The sequence below is a fragment of the Salvelinus namaycush genome, chromosome 4 (assembly GCF_016432855.1).
Source record: "Salvelinus namaycush isolate Seneca chromosome 4, SaNama_1.0, whole genome shotgun sequence".
Classification (NCBI taxonomy): domain Eukaryota; kingdom Metazoa; phylum Chordata; class Actinopteri; order Salmoniformes; family Salmonidae; genus Salvelinus; species Salvelinus namaycush.
This window is the reverse complement of record NC_052310.1, coordinates 37,028,709-37,048,725: the sequence shown is the minus strand read 5'-3', so window position 1 is coordinate 37,048,725 and position 20,017 is coordinate 37,028,709. Positions and strand designations below refer to the sequence as shown.

Here is a 20,017-nt window from a genome sequence, read left to right as displayed (position 1 = left end):
CTTGACAAAAAAACACATTTTCTAAGTGTTGAAAATAGGTTTCTCCCCTTCCTACCCGTTGCAGCTTTCTGTGTAGCTGTTGAAACTTCTTCGTCTCTCCTATCATGGTCTCAATGTCCTGACGCAGGGTGGAGTTGGTTGATCCCAAGGAGCTGAACTTGCCATTCACCTGGTGTATTCAGAAGGCAGAAATAAGGGCCTTGAGCAGATGAATGAATCTCTTTGCTTTGGTCAAATCATTAAAAAGCTCGTTTTAAATAATTATGTGTGGGTTTGTGTGTTTGTACACAATTGCATGTCATATTTTTGGGGATCCGCAAACTGATATGCACTGTGGATTATTGCATTGCTCCTTAATTGGAAAATGCTGTTATTTCAGTTTAACATGCAAGAAGACAGACATGGCCATGCGAAGGAAGCAAACAACATGAACACCATCAAGAGATCTGTAATCCTTTCACTCAATTACTGTGTGCACTGCTCTCCAGCACCAGAGTAAATGTACTATTCTGACTTCCTGCTTCTAAAGACTTGCAGACTGGAACCTGGTCTGAATATAAACTCTTTGGCTATGTTGACTACGCTAGTAAAAGACTATCAGAGTGTTAAAGCATGGCTGCATCTGAAAAGGCACCATATTCCCTATATAGTCCTGGTCAGAAGTAGTGCACTTTGTAGGGAATAGGGTGCCATTTCAGACTAAACCAATCTCTGCTATCCTTGGCTATTGTCTCATTTTAGTGGTTTGAAACAGGTAAATAAGATTAAGAGTGCTTCTACTGAGAGTGTTGTTCTCTATTGCCAACCTGTGACACTCACATTGGACCTATTGTCAATGACACATGGAAGGTCGAGAGTGTTAATTGCAATGGAGCACCAATTGCGTCATTGCAATGCCTCAAGTCAAGGATGAGTCAAAGAGAATTGCTCTACTTCCATACTGCCTTGAACAACACAAACACTGCTATTCTACAAAGCCTTTTAGGTAGGATGTTGTTGCGATAGTGTCACCATACAAGCTTTAGATACTGGCCCAAACCAGCTCAGGAGATTCGAATCAAGTTTTGTTTCAAAACACTTGTGAAACGGCAGGAAAATGTGTTAGTAATGGATCCTTTTAACAGCCAATCACAAGGCTGCAATCAATGAGCTTTGTATGTGAAGAACGGTGTATTCTACAAAGCCTTTTAAGTGGAATATTGATTAAAGTGTCACCAGACAAGCTTTAGATACCAAACTAAATGGAGAATTCAGGGACATCAATTCAGGTAGAGAATGAGTGTGGGGTAGATTTAGCAAATTTACATTGACAGTTATGTTCCAAAGATTTTTGAAGTGGCTAAAGTTCTTAAATGTTTTCTTTTTGAATTGATCCATTCAACAGTCACTGACAGTAAGCCGCAATCAATTTCCTGAACTACATTCAGTTTAGGACCATGATTCACATACTAGATATATTAAGTCAGCAATTAATAAACAATGTCATAACATACTCGTTAAAGAATTAGACAAATATACATTTCTTATTATGTTAACATATTGGGAACAACACTGGAAGTTTGGGAGAAGGGCTGAAGTTTAGGAGAAAACATTGAGAGTGAAAATAGTCAATAGAGGCCTGGAACAAAGCAGGCAGCATCACAGCACCGTCATGGCAAAATGGAGTGTGATGGCTTGTTAAGAGGAATCTAATTAAACTATGCAAAATCAATTATCTTATATCTGAAAGTGACGAAATTCCCCAAGCAGAAAACAGGTCACACCGTATAGTTACAGATATGTCACAAGTATGAGTTTTGACTGGGAAATGTTATGGGTTGCCTCTGAGAATAGTATTGACATATAAACTGACTCGGTGACTGAGTTCATCAGGAAGTGCATTTAGGATGGTGTTCCCTCTGTTATGATGAGAACTTATCCAAAACAAAAACCTTGGATAGAGGGCAGAATTCGCGCAAAACTGAAAGTGTGAACCATGGCATTTAACCACAGCAAGGTGGCTGGGAACATGGATGTGTTAAACAGACCAGCTATGCCCTTCGTTAGGCAATCAAAGAGGCAAAGCAACAGTACAGGAACAAAGTGAAGTCACAATTCAACGGCGCAGGCAAGGGAAAGCTAACCACGTGGCGTACACTGACGCTTTGCTCAAAGACAAGCTAAACACCTTCTTCGCCCGCTTCAAGGAAAACAGTGAGCCGCAGACACGGGCCACCACCACTTACGAGGACTGTAAGCTCTCGCTCTCTGTGGCCGACTTGAGTAAGACATTTAAGCGTGTTAACCCTCGCAGAGCATGTGCAGACCAGCTTGGTGGAGTGTTTATGTACATATTCAATCTCTTCTTATCCCAGTCTGTTGTCCCCACTTACTTCACGATGTCCACCATTGTTCCTGTACCCAAGGGAGAGAAGTTAACTGAGCTGATGACTATTGTCCCATAGCACTCACTTCAGCCATCATGAAGTGCTTTGAGAGGCTAGTTAAGGATCATATTACCTTCACCTTACCCGACACCCTAGGCCCACTACAATTTGCATACCGCCCCATCGCACTGCACACTGCCCTATCCCATCTGGACAAGGAGAATACCTACAGTTGAAGTTGGAAGTTTACATACAGTTAGGTTGGAGTCATTAAAACTCGTTTTACAACCACTCCACAAATTTCTTGTTAACACACTATAGTTTTGGCAAGTCGGTTAGGACATCTACTTTATGCATGACACAAGTAATTTTTCCAACAATTGTTTACAGACAGATTATTTCACTGATAATTCACTGTATCACAATTCCAGTGGGTCAGAAGTTTACATACACTAAGTTGACTGTGCCTTTAAACAACTTGGAACATTCCAGAAAATTATGTCATGGCGTCAGAAGCTTCTGATAGGCTAATTGACATAATTTTAGTTAATTGGAGGTGTACCTGTGGATGTATTTCAAGGCCTACCATCAAACTCAGTGCCTCTTTGCTTGACATCATGGGAAAATCATAAGAAATCAGCCAAGACCTCAGAAAAACAATTGTAGACCTCCACAAGTCTGGTTCATCCTTGGGATCAATTTCCAAATGCCTGAAGGTACCATGTTCATCTGTACAAACAATAGTACGCAAGTATAAACCCCATGGGACCACGCAGCCGTCACACCGCTCAGGAAGGAGACGCGTTCAGTCTCTTAGAGATGAACGTACTTTGGTGTGAAAAGTGCAAATCAATTGGTGTGAAAAGTGCAAATCAATCCCAGAACAACAGCAAAGGACCTTGTGAAGATGCTGGAGGAAACAGGTACAAAAGTATCTATATCCACAGTAAAATGAGTCTTATATCGACTTAACCTGAAAGGCCGCTTAGCAAGGAAGAAGCCACTGTTCCAAAACCGCCATAAAAAAGCCAGACTCCGGTTTGCAACTGCACATGGGGACAAAGATCGTACTTTTTGGAGAAATGTCCTCTGGTCTGATGAAACAAAAATAGAACTGTTTGGCCATAATGACCATCGTTATGTTTGGAGGAAAAAGGGGAGGCTTGCAAGCCGAAGAACACCATCCCAACCGTGAAGCACGGGGATGGCAGCATCATGTTGTGGGGCTGCTTTGCTGCAGGAGGGACTGGTGCACTTCACAAAATAGATGGGATCATGAGGGAGGAAAATGATGTGGATATATTGAAGCAACATCTCAAGACATCAGTCAGGAAGTTAAAGCTTGGTCGCAAATGGGTCTTCAAAATGGACAATGACCCCAAGCATACCTCCAAAGTTGTGGCCAAATGGATTATGGACAACAAAGTCAAGGTTTTGGAGTGGCCATCACAAAGCCCTGACCTCAATCCTATAGAAAATTTGTGGGCAGAACTGAAAAAGCGTGTGCGAGCAAGGAGGCCTACAAACCTGACTCAGTTATACCAGCTCTGTCAGGGGGAATGGGCCAAAATTCATCCAACTTTATTGTGGGAAGCTTGTGGAAGGCTTCTCAAAACGTTTGACCAAGTTAAACAATTTAAAGGCAATGCTACCAAATACTAATTGAGTGTATGTAAACTTCTGACCCACTGGGAATGTGATGAAAGAAATAAAAGCTGAAATAAATCATTCTCTCTACTATTATTCTGACATTTCACATAATAAGTGGTGACCTAAGACCTAAGACAGGGAATTCTTACTAGGATTAAATGTCAGGAATTGTGAAAAACTGAGTTTAAATGTATTTGGCTAAGGTGTATGTAAACTTCCGACATCAACTGTATATCCCTTAAACAATGTAAACTATGCCTTGGTCCTATTATTGCTCACACTTTCTATTTGGCACAAAATTTATAAAACAATGTAACTGGGAATCAAAATGGTATGCCATACTCCAATATTTCCCAATACTGCCTAGTGATCTGGAGGGCAGCCTTTTGCATCCCCCCAATTGTCCAAATGTGGAATCTGTACCCTTGCCGATATCATGGACAGTAATGGTTTTAGAACATTCCCAGATTTGAAAGAAGCATACATATTACCAGGCAAATTCTTTTTACTATATTTACAATTTAGGCCAGCTATGCTGGCCTATGGAGTCCCTTGGGAAACCCAACTACCGAACCATCCAATGATGGAATTTAAAAATAAATGATCTGGGCTCCCGAAGGGACTGATTGCTATAATATATAAACTACTTTTGGAAAGCTCAAATTCTGAGCTAGCCATTAAAAAAATATGATCAACAGAGCTAAGTGGATCTGAACAACACTTTAACTGGAACAGAATATAGAAAAATATGACCGTAATCCATACCATCAATTTATACATTTTCAATTTGTTCACAGACTGTATTTAACACCAAGGAAAAGTTTAATGATGAAATTGGCCCCAACTCCCAACTGTTCACTGTGTTCCCTAAATCAGGTAGGCACATTCCTTCATATGATGTGGAGGTGCCCTGCAGTTAATGCTTCTGGGACAAAGTTACTAAACCCATTTTGAAGCGCAAGAATCTTTAATATTCAATGCATTGCATCTACATACCATGGTACTTAACGATGATAGGTCCTTGAATCTCTCAATCAATCAGAGATGATTGATACTGGCAGGCAGCACTGCCGCAAAAATACGTAGGCTCTTAGATGGCAATCACCCCACTCTCTCTCGCATTTCGCCAGTGGATACAGTTACTATTAGAAGCTATGACATTGGAATTATTGAGAAAGAATGGTGCTACTCAAGGAACAATTGAGGACTGGGTAAATATACTTGACTCTGTAAAGAATAATCTCAGCTAAAGCCCAACACATACAAATAAACAAAGACCAACACACACATACAGTGCATTTGGAAAGTATTCAGACCCCTTGACTTTTTCCACTTTGTCACGTTACAGCCTTATTCTAAAATGTATTAAATCGTTTCCCCCCCTAATCAATCTACACACAATACCCCATAATGACAAAGCAAAATTAGGTTTTCAGAATTGTAACAATTTTTTAAATAAAAATGTAATACCATATTAACGTATATATTCAGACCCTTTACTCAGCGATTACAGCTTCGAGTCTTCTTGGGTATGACGCTGCAAGCTTGGCACACCTGGATTTGGGGAGTTTCTCCCATTCTTCTCTGCAGATCCTCTCAAGCTCTGTCAGGTTGGAAGGGGAGCGTCGCTGCACAGCAATTTACGGTCTCTCCAGAGATGTTCGATCGTGTTCAAGGACATTCAGAGACTTGTCCCGAAGCTACTCCTGCGTTGTCTTGGCTGTGTGCTTAGGGTCGTTGTCCTGTTGGAAGGTGAACTGTCGCCCCGGTCTGAGGTCCTGAGTGCTCTTGAGCAGGTTTTCATCAAGGATCTCTTTGTACTTTGCTCCGTTCATCTTTTCCTCAATCCTAACTAGTCTCCCAGTCCCAACCGCTGAAAAACATCCCCATAGCATGATGCTGCCACCACCATGCTTCACCGTAGGGATGGTGCCAGGTTTCTGGCCAAAGAGTTCAATCTTAGTTTCATCAGACCAAATAATCTTGTTTCTCATGGTCTGAGTCCTTTTGGTGCCTTTTGGCAAACTCCAAGTGGGCTGTCATGTGCCTTTTACTGAGGAGTGACCATCGGGTTCTCGGTCACCTCCCTGACCAAGCCAGCTCTAGGACGTCTTGGTGGTCCCAAACTTCTTCCATTTAAAAATTATGGAGGTCAATGTGTTCTTGGGAACCTTCAGTGCTGCAGAAATGTTTTGGTACCCTTCCCCAGATCTGTGCCTCGATATAATCCTGTCTCGGAGCTCTACGGACAATTCCTTTGACCTCAAAGCTTGGTTTTTGCTCTGATATGCACTATCAACTGTGGGACCTTATATAGACAGGTGTGTGCCTTTCCAAATCTTGTCCAATCAAATGAATTTACCACAGGTGGATAGATATAAAAGTATGTGGACATCCCTTCAAATTAGTAGATTTGGCTATTTCAGCCACAGTGGTTTATGACAGGTGTATAAAATCAAGCACACAGCCACGCAATCTCAATTGACAAACATTGGCAGTAGAATGAACATTCAATTCTCTGGCAACAGCTCTGGTGGACATTCCTGCAGTCAGCATGCCAATTGCACGATCCTTCAAAACTTGAGACATCTGTGGCATTGTGTTGTGTTACAAAACTGCACATTTTAGAGGGGCCTTTTATTGTCTCCAGCACAAGGTGCACCTGTGTAATGATCATGCTGTTTAATCAGCTTATTCATATTCCACACTTGTCAAGTGGATGGATTATGTTCGCAAAGGATACATTTTGTGCACAACATTTTTGATAAATAAGCTTTTTGTGCGTATGGAAGATTTCTGTGATCTTTTATTTCAGCTCATGAAACATGGTACCAACACTTTATATGTTGCATTCTATTTTTGTTCAATGTATATTAAATGTAGAGTAGTGTAATACTTGCCTGACAACTTTGCATTACACTTTAAATATCTCAAATATGGAATAATTACAGTATTGTCCCCATTCTTCAAACCAAGAAATGCCCTTGATTTGGCATGTACACACATACTGTACTTGCAAAACAATCACTGAATGTCAAGTATTTTGCAAGTACAGTATGTTGACAATAGTCTATAGATTGAATGCAGTGCAATCATAAGCATCTTGTGTATACTGGAAACTGGGAAGAGGAAGTAAAGATTGGACCCCTGGTACACAGTGTTTGCCTACAGTAACAGACCTTGAGCTGCTCATCTCAGGGCCTTATCTTAAACAAGGAATGTGTATGGCTCTAAATGTTGGTATGGAATGGGCACGTTTGTATGACCACAGTTACATCAATTGAGAGTTGTCTGATAAGCTAATGAGACAGCTCTTCATTTCACTCTTACCGAACATAATATCAAAATGTATTACTCCAAACAGAGCTGTTCAGGGGTAATAATCTACAGATACCGGTTTGGGCCTGAGGCCATACAAACCATATACATATACAGTACGCTATATAGGAAGAAAATATGTTGCCTGCCCATTGAACTGATATTATCTGAACAAGGGAAAACAGGGAGAAATGAGAATGCCCATTCATCCCTCTATTGGAACCCAGCCTTTACTGTACCTTCATTATCACTGTACGCCTCCTTCTCTCCCACTTGTCTCCTGGATTCCCAGAACGCTCCTTGGAGTAACCTTCAACCACAATGACACACACATACACACTCAGTGCTACGACCTAGTAGGGCCTTCTATTTTGATATAAAGTAATTGAGGACAGCTTCACATCCAGAGTTCATGGACCTCTTAAAGTATAAGACCATTATCCACCCAACACAAGACAAAGATGTTTGAGAGTGTCACGGCTTCCACCGAAGTCAGCTCCTCTCCTTGTTCGGGCGGCGTTCGGCGGTCGACGTCACCGGCCTTCTAGCCATCGCCGCCCCATTTTTCATTGTTCCATTTGTTTTGTCTTGTTCCCTGCACACCTGGTTTACATTCCCTAATCACACTGCATATATATATTCCTCTGTTCCCCCCATGTCCTTGTGTGGAATTGTTTTTGTTACATGTTCAGTGTGCCGCACCAGGCTCGTTATTTCCCCCCATGGGTATTCTTGTGTAACCCATAGGAGGTTGGATTATTACATTTGTTTTGTGACGCTATTTTGCGCATTTCTCTTCTGCTTTTTGGCTGGAGGTTTGACGCTGTTGCGTCCGTTTGTTGTGCTTCCGCCCAAATAAAGAGTGCGCCTGATCACAACTCTCTGCTCTCCTGCACCTGACTTCAACACCAGTAGCACATACGCTGACAGAGAGAGCAAACATTTTGACCAATTAACAACCATTTTTCAGTAGGATAAAAGTCAGCAGGACATAACAACAATTACTGGGAAACTGAGGATTACAAGCTTATGGTTAATATTCTGGTTGCACTACATAACCACATGTCCCTGAATTAGAATCAATAACCCTCACACAAAAAGCCCCATTTCATTTAAACAGTGAATCATGTTCTCTCAGCCACCATGTGAACTGACAAAGCCTCTGCTTTGTTCACGTCGACAGAATGTTGATTTACCGGTAAGTACAAAATCCCATTTTTATTCAAAGATTCTTGTGTGACATGCATGTTACAGAAATCAGAGAACATCGGAAAGAAAACAATTATCTTAGTTCAAACATCTCTACCGAGGGTGCGTACAGCTAAGGCTAACCTTAATGTTAATTCAAAGATGGCTCGCTTTCCCTTTGCCTTGAGATTCAGGTGGTCATACTTAAAAATCTGCCTCGAGGCAAACATTCACCGAATGTTATTGAAGCCTCTACAATAACACACAACATACCTGCTTTACGAGAAGTGGATTTTCTAGAGTTTTTGGACTTGCCCATGGCTCCTCTAAATTATGTTTGGTCAGATCAGTTTTTAACTCATTGATCATTCAGTCCTTTATGTTAATCTGAGTGATCTCCAAGAGATGGATAGAAAGAGATATAGAAATATGGATCGAAAGGGCTGTCAAGAGTTTTACAGTGACTCTTGGATACCAGATAACAGCCAACATCCCACTTATCATCTAGAGTAGACTGTTAAGGTATATCTTGAGTAAACACACAACCAAAAGACAACACGGAAGCGAGCACTATAAACAACATGGTTGCTAACAAAGGTCTGATGTATCGACAGGGTGAAAGATCTCAAGAGCAACACACACAACTACTTCAGTTGCATCTGCTGGAACGTCAAGTGGCACAAATGTTATTTGTGACCAGGGGCCGTATATATCAAGCGTGTCAAGAGTGCTAATTTAGGATAAGATTAGACTTTTAGATTACAATGAATAAGGTCACACAGACAGCATGGGGGGGGGGGCCTGATCCTAGATCAACCCTCCTACTCTGAGACGCTTTATACATACAGCCCCAGGTGCTGTCCTGTGGCCTATTGTAGATCTAGTCCTCTCACAACCAACTCATGTGGTCCAAGTATAATGTACTATACATCCCTATGTTTTCATAGTTTTATGACATTATTGGTTTTGATAACAGTGTAATTCCAAAGCATGGCAGAGCTCCATAGGGGAGAACGCTTGGGGAGTGGACGATAATGCTTTAGAGATTTCCCTCTTACCCAACCCTGTCTATCCCACCACTGGCACCAGGTGCATTAGATGGCTTATTTCTGCTCGGCGCAATAAAACAGATGGAACAAGTGGAGGCAAACAAGATATTTATTTATTGACTGAAGCCAAGAAATGAACGGTGAACTGTCTCAGAGAAACTGAGGCTTACTCTTGGCTAATGCATTTTTGGGATCTGTTTGTAATTGTACAGCCTTAGGAATAACTGTGTTATTAGATGACATTGTGTTGATGTTTTCTTTTAATAAAACAATTTTAATATTATCCTTAAATTTGAAGGAATGTCACGAGGGACTGAAGCGGCTCATGTAATAACTAAGTTAGGCAGTCCATAGACGACACAATTGAAGGCTGATGGTGAAGTGGTCAATCTTGGTTGAGCATCATGTGCATTCCCATCTCTATTTACCGAATCCTCATGGCATATGGCATCTGTAGAGACAAGAGAGAGGGAGTATGAGAGAGAGATGACTCATGAGGACTAAAAGGGAGTGAGAGTGACAGGTAGCACACGTAATGTGCTCCGTCTTTTAAATCCTAATAATTGACAGAGTATTCAGTTTTAGGAACATTTTAATTCTAGGAATTGTGTCATGAATGGGATAAGCAAAAAAAAAATCACATTTTGCTTGGTGGCAAGACTAATTGACATCTGAATACATGCACTTAACCCTTTACACTCGTACCTGTATACGGGTTGAAAATGGCAGATTTTGGGCACTAATAAGCACCTACATTGGAACGCAGTGGCTGTACAGTAACATGCTATACATGATGTAGAGTACAGGTTCTTCGGTTCACAGTGCTGTATGAGTTTTGACTGAAAGCCGTACTGAACTTGAGCATCATGTGACAAAAAGTTGCCCTCGTCTATCCCGGTTAATTGGGCAACTTTTGTAAATGTTTTGTTATCTGACTTGGGGAAATGCTGTGAATGAAGATGACTCGGTGTATTCTGAAAGATGAGACGTTGAGGATTATAATAAATACTGCTTTGATGCCATAAAAGCAAGCCAAACACCCGTGAGTCCAAATGTGCACTTCACATTTCCAAACTCATGTCATATACAGTGTCAATTTTCATGATCACTATGTTTGATGTACAGTTACAAGATTACACGGCGTCATACCCTGGGTTGTGAACATGAGCCTGTTTGTTGATTGTGAAGAAAATCCACAGCGTCATACGCACCTGTATATACTCATGACTCATTTCTATTTGAATTGCCTCGTGAAAGCCTAACACTGTACAATTATATTTTATATAGTCATATTAGCAATAGAACAAGCTTTCAAGTCATGCCGACCTGACCCAGATTGTGATTTATAATTGACCGTTTTTTGGATTGTGTAAACAACAACAGTAAGTGTCTGATGGCAGGGAAGCAGGGTTGTGTTCCGAATTAAACGACTACAAGTATGCTTGCTCTAGTTCCTCAACGGCAGTTACGAAAGCTAAAAAAAAGTACCTTATAGTTGAAATTGCTTAGGAACTGTGCACACTTTGGAGGTGTATTGCCACTTGGGGACACCAGTTAGACGTCTCACTCAAACCCTTGTAATTTGTATTGCACCTACCCCACATTTCCCAGGAATATTCTTATTTTGTTACTGAATGTATCCAGAACAGTTTCAGATTTCGTTATCAACAAATACGGCAAAAAAGTACAGCAAAAGTCAAATGCACATAAAATCAACAGTGTAAGGTTTGGATTCAGTCTTGTGTCAGGTGAACTGTTGTGTCCTCACCTTTGGTCTAATAATTTCCCCATTATCTCCAAACTGTTCCCTTTCAATTGCCACCATGGTTATGCATATGCCTTTCATATTTATTCTGTAAGAAACATTTCAATTTAGCCCTATCCATATAGGCCATTTCCCGCTAGTGTAAAGGATTAAAGGCTTACTTGATGAATGGCATTATTCCCGCATAGTGCCACCAACAAAAATGTAAACAACGGCGCAAATGCATCCCATGGCATTTTTGTAATGCAAAAAGCACTCAACATTCTTCCAAATGGGTATATTTATCTACATATCAATTTCAACATATTTGCTCACTGCCTTCACAGAATACTACCAGATATGATTGAATATGGCCCAGCCCCAGAGTTGTAGTGATGGTATACAGTATATAGCCTACCAACTGATCCTGCAGTGTTTGTGTCTTTCTCTGTCCTCTGGACTTCTCCCTTCCTCAGTGCATGGACAGTCTGGCCAGAGGTCAGGCCCACCCTCAGGAGATCTACAACACATGAAAACACACAGTACACAACACATAATACGGCTATTCTTAGACTTCATATCACACCTTAAATTAAAGCCGTCATGTCCCAGTTTAGTTTTATATGAAACTGTGTTTAATTTACATACAGTAATGTGCATCAGTAACAGTGTATTGAACTCACTCTCCATGACGGAGTCCATGTTATTTATGTTCCTCTGGGGGCTGCTGTGCCACTGGTTGAGCAGAACACAACGGACGCCACTCAGAGTGAGTAGCAGGACTGTCTCCAGGGGCCTCTCCAGGGCCAGGTGCCCATCACTATAGGAGAGCGAGAAAGCGAGAGAGATAGAGAGCGAGAAAGAGAGAGAAAAAGAGATGGATAGAAAGAGAGAGAAATAGAGATAAAGGGGAGCGAGAGAGGGGGAGATAGAGAATATATAGATAAGAGGTAGAAAGAAGGATAGAAAGAGAGACGGAGACACACGAGGTCTAAAAAGGAACTGTCCAGCGTCTTCTCATAACCATCCTGAGACTAGGCATCAAACAGCTGTGAAGGAGGGGATGCAACTTAATACACTTCGTTGTATAAAGTCATAGGAAGCACATGCGATGCTTTACCTCTTTTGCACATCTAGCTTGGATTGCCGTAGCATGCTGGCGCTGTTCTGGACGAGGTCGAAAAGGACAGCCATCTGGCACTCTGAGGACAAATAACAACACATTATCATCATCTGGTCATGGGTCGTTCCACAAATAGTGACTTTTGTGTCCCTTTGATATTTTATGTAAAAATGGTGCACCAATATTGCATTTTAAAAGCCTGTTATATTAAATGAAGTACCCCTAACATAAACCACAACCTCAATTCAATAAACTCCGATTTTTTTATATGAATAAAGACTTGCTAAAGTGCATGTTTTTCCGACTTCTAGGAAGATTTCAACCCACTTAACTCCAAAATTTGGAAGATTATTATTTATTTCACATTATTAGTGATTCATTTACATTCTTCCCTTATTTGAAGTTAAACCCTGTTTCTACTGAACTCTCATTTTAATATTGTCAAACTATTCCTTTAAGTTATATTTTCAAAAGATAATGTAAATCATAGTGTAAAAGCATGTCAGCTGGTTTTACTCTTTTTGACCTTTTTCTGGTGTTTTGTGGTGGAACACTGAACGGGTCGAGCATAACACATCAACCCTGTTACGCATTGATAGATAGGCTAGAAATGTTTAACTTCATATATATTTTTTACTTACATTCAATTTAAGTAATTCATTCCATTCCCCGTCACAAGGGGAGTTATGGCTGATTTAAGACGAAATCGTCAGCCTTATTGTCACACCCTGACCATAGTTTGCTTTGTATGTTTATATGTTTTGGTTGGTCAGGGTGTGATCTGAGTGGGCATTCTATGTTGTATGTCTAGTTTGTCTGTTTCTGTGTTTGGCCTGATATGGTTCTCAGTCAGAGGCAGGTGTTAGTCGTTGTCTCTGATTGGGAACCATATTTAGGTAGCCTGTTTTGTCATTGTGGGTGTGGGTGATTGTCTATGTGTAGTGTTTTGTGTTCAGCACTATTTTCTATATAGCGTCACATTCGTTTTGTTGTTTGGTTAAGTGTTCTTCATTATAATAAATAGAAGATGTATTTATATCACGCTGCGCCTTGGTCCTCCTCTCTTCCACATTACGACGATCGTGACACTTATTATGTCAATCCTGTTACTTTAAATGGCACTTAATTCTTAATTTAATCCTTTTGAGATGTGAAAACATGCTTTTTATCAAATAAAATGTGATTGGTCACATACACATATTTAGCAGATTGCGGGTGTAGCGAAATTCTTGACTATGTGCTCTTTATGACAACATTTTGAAATTAGGTGAAATAAATAGTTTTTTGGGACCAAATTACACTACCCAAAAGGCACTCTATGGGTGGAATGATACACTACTGTTCAAAAGTTTGGGGTCACTTAGAAAAGTTCTTATTTTTTAAAGAAAAGCAATTTTTTTGTCCATTAAAATAACATCAAACACCAGTCTCAACATCAACAGTGAAAAGGCGACTTTGGGATGCTGGCCTTCTAGGCAAAGTTGCAAAAAAAAAGCCATATCTCAGACTGGCCAATTAAAAGAAAAGATTAAGATGGACAAAAGAACACAGACACTGGACAGAGGAACTCGACTCCGGCTCTTCACTGTTGACGTTGAGACTGGTGTTTTGAGGGTACTATTTAATGAAGCTGCCAGTTGAGGACTTGTGAGGCGTCTGTTTCTCAAACTAGACACTCTAATGTACTTGTCCTCTTGCTCAGTTGTGCACCGGGGCCTCCCAATCCTATTTCTATTCTGGTTAGAGCCAGTTTGCGCAGTTCTGTGAAGGGAGTAGCAAACAGCGTTGTACAAGATCTTCAGTTTCTTGGCAATTTCTCACATGGAATAGCCTTCATTTCTCAGAACAAGAATAGACTGACGAGTTTCAGAAGAAAGGTATTTTTTTCTGGCCATTTTGAGCCTGTAATCGAACCCACAAATGCTGATGCTCCAAATACTCAACTAGTCTAAAGAAGGCCAGTTTTATTGCTTCTTTAATCAGAACAACAGTTTTCAGCTGTGCTAACATAATTGCAAAAGGGTTTTCTAATGATCAATTAACCTTTTAAAATGATAAACTTGGATTAACTAACGCAACGTGCCATTGGAACACAGGAGTGATGGTTGCTGATAATGGGCCTCTGTACGCCTATGTAGATATTCAGTTTAAAAAATCTACCGTTTCCAGATACAATAGTCATTTACAACATTAACAATGTCTACACTGTATTTCGGATCAATTTTATGTTATTTTAATGGACAACAAATGTGTTTGAAAAAAAAAAAAGAAAAGAAGAAGACATTTCTAAGTAACCGAAACTTTTGAACGGTAGTGTATGTATTCTTGGAATTATTTATTTATGGGATTTATTTGACAGGGACCGTGCACATTAATTAACATTTCCTTGTTTACATCAATGTAAATGCACATGAGTTTGTAAAAGGGCTAATTCTCATCTGTAGCCCCTAGATAGGTTATGAAGGAAGGTCAATGAATTTAGGCCAGTGTGTATAAACGAAAGGAAAAAGAGAAGAGAGCTGTTGATTCATGTTCATGACTCCAACAAGCACAGTTTGTCATGGTCAAAACTCTCTTCAGGCATTAGATTGAGTGCAGGAAGTAGAATATAACTCATCCTCCCTTCCTCTGCTCTAGATCAGTTCTGAACATCTCGGTCTGATGCAAGAAAAGACATTTCCCTGTACTTGTACTTGTGCATGACATTAAAACTTGAAACTATCTATAACATCTGCAAACACCTTGTACCTGCTGGCTTGTTAACTGGGTGGGGTCGGCTTGTTATCGAGTAACAGCTGTTATTCAGACGAGGCAACATAGTCTGAACATTCCTCACCACTTTGTTGGGTTAGAAGTGCCAAAGCCCAGCCTGTCTGTGATAGTGGATGGTATTGTGAGGCCCAGGGTGATGTGTAAGGTCATCCTGACTTCCCCTGTCAATCAGATCAAATACACCCAGTGTCATCCACACCCAAAACGTCCTTTGTTTTGGAGGAAGTAAAAAAAAAAATCAAGCAAGGCCAAGAGCCATGCCTGTGAAAAGGGTTTGATTGTTGTGAAAAGGGTTTGAAAGGTGTGAAAAGTCAGTAGGCTTTTTGGGGTGTGTGATCAGTTATTTAAGGAAGATTAGTGAAAAAGTATCGTAATAAAGGAATCAAGACAGCAGCCACTGAGGAAAGAGTGGAGTCTCTGTCTCCAAAATACCAAAGGCCTGCAATATGAACATGATGAGAATCAACCCCCCGCCCCCCAAAAAAACATTTGTTACTTCTATGAAGAGTGCCTTGTTCCTCCTTTCTTTTTGATGACCAATTTACCCCTTTTACCAAAGAGCACCTTCTGTCTACCAAAATCTACTATCGTGTACCTTAGCAGCGCTTCTCTTCCTCGTTGTTTTATACAGGCTGCTTTATGCTCTATTTAGACACCGGTATTTCATTTCACATAATGCAAATGAGAAGAAAAAACATGGCTATTCTTTTCACAACATACTGTAAGTTCGACAAAAACATGCTATTATTTTTTGTCAATGAATGTGTTAGTCAAATGTCTATTTCCATTTACTTCGTAGTACTACAGCACTACGACCTCAAAACAGATTTTTGAGTGGCAATTGGTGTAATCAATGTTTATAGACTAGGCCCCTAGTCAATATCAATTGCGGAGGTGTTTGTCAATGGATCTGCCATACGACCATACGACCATACGTCGGGACTACCGGCCGTGGTGACTCCTTGCTGTCCCCAGTCCGCCTGGCCTTGCTGCTATTCCAGTTTCAGCTGTTCTGCCTGCGGTTATGGAACCGCCACCTGTCCCAGACCTGTTGTTTTTCAACTCTTAATGATCAGCTATGAAAAGCCAACTGAAAATTATTAATAATAAAATTATTATTATTTGACCATGCTTGTCACTTATGAACATTTTTGAACATCTTGGCATAGTTCTGTTATAATCTCCACCCGGCACAGCCAGAAGAGGACTGGCCACCCCTCATAGCCTGGTTCCTCTCTAGGTTTCTTCCTAGGTTTTGGCCTTTCTAGGGAGTTTTTCCTAGCCACCGTGCTTCTACACCTGCATTACTAGCTGTTTGGGGTTTTAGGCTGGGTTTCTGTACAGCACTTCGAGATATTAGCTGATGTACGAAGGGCTATATAAAATAAAATTGATTGATTGATCTGCCAAAGTGTGACACACCCGGGTTAGGCCACAGGTGGGGCACTGTCAGCTCCAGACTCTGATCTGCTGGATTGGGAACGCCAGTGTTCCTGTCCAGGGAACAGTTCAATGTGAGATTAACGTTAATTGACAGCTTGCTCTCTAGTGCCTATAATAACTACTTCAACTCCGGGCGACAGATTCAGAACACTACATCTGATGAACATCTCCAATGCACACATTAAACCTACATCAAACAATTACTAGGCCTATATCATGCTAATAAATCATCTAAGCCTAGTGATTATCCCTAATCCATTCATTGTGAATCTCTGTATAATTTCTACAAGTGCTTGGTGAAACTTGGAAAATGTAACAGCAAAGGGCCTATAATGAAATCTAATTTATGTTACATTGCTGTCTTTCTAAATATAACCACTAGGGGAATTAAAGATTGATGTGTTTAAAGAGATTAAGTCTACTGCTCCATTTACGTACATAAGCTACACACAGTACTATTTAAAATGTATATCTGGGTTTTTGTTTCTCCATCACTGACTTTGGAAAATCCTTCATTTGATCAAATAAATCATATTATCATCACATAATATCCAAAGCCCCTCAGATCTTCGACATAACGTGACATTTTTATATAATTCTTTACAAATATTCCCCGTCATAATGGAAGAGTTATGTTCTGTGTTCTGAACTTATAGCCTAATGCCTTTGAATACCAGTCTTTTGAGTTGGAGTTGGAGTTGAATGAGTTGGAGTTGGAGTTGAATGATGTTGTTTTCTACTAAGTTTCCTTAATTTTTTTTTACATTCCAGTGTAATAGTAGATGGCAGACAATAAATCTCTGACACACAGCGTGCATCCTAAATGGCACCGTATTCCCTAAAGCTAGTGCTCTACTTTTAACAAGAGGCCCTGGTCAAAAGTAGTGCACTACATAGGGAATAGGGTGCCATTTGGGATGCCTTTTCAGACGAATGGGTCACTTCAAAAGGTATGTTGTGCTAATTCTGCAGTGATGGCATATATACAACAGCAGCTTACTGGCAGGGAGGCATAGTTGGAATGTGGCAGGTTCTGGTTATTTATTTGTGTTCTGGTATTTGAGCTTTGGCTTTGGTTAAGGGCATGCTTGTTTTCTGATCAAAAAATTGAAACAGTCGGTATTCGATGGAAAAAGCTGATACTACAAAATAAAATCTACCTCAAAATCGTCCAACATCTTCACAAGAAGGTTCTTGAAACTCAGATCAAACAAACTCAAACCACAAAAAAAAGTAGGTAGATATTGGATACAGTACCAGAAAGGTTGAGGGCAGCCAGCTTGGATGGTGGGATGTTAGCGAGAAAGCGCTCCATTCCATGGAAGATGAAAGCACTGCAGTTTGTCAGCAGCTGCTCCAGCTCTGCGAGACTGACACACACACATCAGTGTTAGTGGCTTAAGAGTGCAGCATGCCGTGAAAAAACATCACGTAAAACACATCTGCCATCAGATTGGTATGCCAGCGGACAGGAATACATGACATACATATGTGACTCTACTGGAGCACTTGTGTCATTACTGCTAATGAGTGTGTTGAGTGAAAGTGACTTCTGACCTGGGAGTGTGTTCACTTCCCAAAAAGCCCTCCCACAGTGGGGTGAACTGCTGGCTGTATGCCTCCAAAGTCCTCTTCATCCTCTCTGTCAGGCTGCTGCCTTCTGAAACATACCCCCCCCGCCCCCCCCCCGCAACGTACACACACGCACACGACACACACACACAGAATAAACAACAGTTCCAGCTACTTCACAATGTATTATCATTGGATGAGGTACATTACTGTAGGACCACCCAATCTATAGTAGAAGCTGGATTGCATAATCTAAATCTAAGCTGCACCTAAAAATTGCACTGACAAAATGTACAGTGTGAAGGGAGTTTGGGGACCCGATGGCGGAGGGAGGAGGACACGTCAAGGCCAGTCAATAGTCCATTGGATTTTGGCAAACAGCACATTAATCATTGCAAAATTCTCCTTGCTGAGAAGGAGTCTTAGCTCTAAACACAGAGGCTGTGTCCGAATACCCATACTAGCGTACTACATACTGTACTTAAACCGCATACTATGTATGCATCGTTGCATAGTATTTAGCATGCACTGTACTGTTTATTAAAAAGTATGCAGTATGCCATGGCCGCAACGCAGGCAGTGTGTGGGTGGATTTTTCCAAATTTAACAGGCATGCACCACATGAACCAGTCTGATAATAGCTCATTTTAATTTGATTAATTGCTCAAAACTCTGAATAGAATAGGAATGGAGTAATAGGCCTACTGAGGCTGGTTATAGGAACACTATCACATTCGACTTAAACCATAGTAGACCATATAGCCCATCTATCCTATTTAAAAAGGACTGAAGACAGAAATGTATAATCTGGTTCCATTTCAACATATTTATTAGTGAAACCTAAGTGCTGTAACATATATACATTAAATCAAATAGCCTAGTACACACACCAAAACCTTTCAAATGCTCAAATCAAAAGGCTATTGCACAGAACAATTTGGACAGTTGGGTGCATTGCAAATTCAGAACCGTTGGACAGCAACGTAATAAACTAAGTGACTGCTAAGGCTTGATCCATAAATGTAATAATTCAATAGGTAACCTAGCCTACAAACTATAACAATCCATATGTTCAAATCATAAGGCCTGACTAACATGACATCAATAACGTAGCCACATCCCGAGTCCCCTGTGTCGACACGTTCAGAAATCAAAAGATGGTTTAATATTTAGTTTAAAAGCTCTGACGAAGGCCAAGAGAACAAGAAACACTTTTCAATGAGAAAGCAGAAATCCATCTTCCTAATTAACCTCTACCCCCCCCTTGCGGGACGGTTGAGCTAACGTAGGTGTTGATTAGCATGAGGTTGTAAGTAACAAAAAAAATCCTCAGGACACAGATATATCTGATATGGGCAGGAAAACTTAAATTCTTGTTAATCTAACTGCACTGTCCAATTTACAGTAGTTATTACAGTGAAATAATACCATGCTATTGTTTGAGGAGAGTGCACAATTATGAACTTGAAAATGTATTAATAAACCAATTAGACATATTTGGCCAGCCTTGATACAACATTTTCAACAGATATGGAATGGTTCATTGGATCAGTCTTAAACTTGCACATACACTGAAGCCAGCTAGTGGCCAAAATCTAAATTGCGCCTGGGCTGGAATAATAAATTTTGGCCTAACTCTTGCATTTCAAAGACGATGGTACAAAAAGAAAAACACGCTTTTTCTTTGTATTATCTTTTACCAGATCTAATGTGTTATATTCTCCTACATTCATTTCACATTTCCACAAACTTCAAAGTGTTTCCTTTCAAATGGTATCAAGAATATGCATAT

General features: G+C 40.4%; 1 protein-coding gene across 1 annotated transcript in view; it reads right to left on the bottom strand.

The window, feature by feature from the left end:
• Nucleotides 1-9,741: 9,741 nt before the first annotated feature.
• Nucleotides 9,742-20,017, bottom strand: part of LOC120045851 (cilia- and flagella-associated protein 46) — a 48,597-nt gene continuing 38,321 nt past the window's right edge. The window contains exons 13-18 of the mRNA XM_038990785.1: nt 18,211-18,313; nt 17,911-18,023; nt 12,436-12,517; nt 11,999-12,135; nt 11,734-11,835; nt 9,742-10,022 (exon numbers count right to left, since the gene is read on the bottom strand). Coding sequence (XP_038846713.1) covers nt 9,895-10,022; nt 11,734-11,835; nt 11,999-12,135; nt 12,436-12,517; nt 17,911-18,023; nt 18,211-18,313 — 665 coding nt within the window. The 3' untranslated portion in view covers nt 9,742-9,894. The remainder of the gene's footprint in view (nt 10,023-11,733; nt 11,836-11,998; nt 12,136-12,435; nt 12,518-17,910; nt 18,024-18,210; nt 18,314-20,017) is intronic.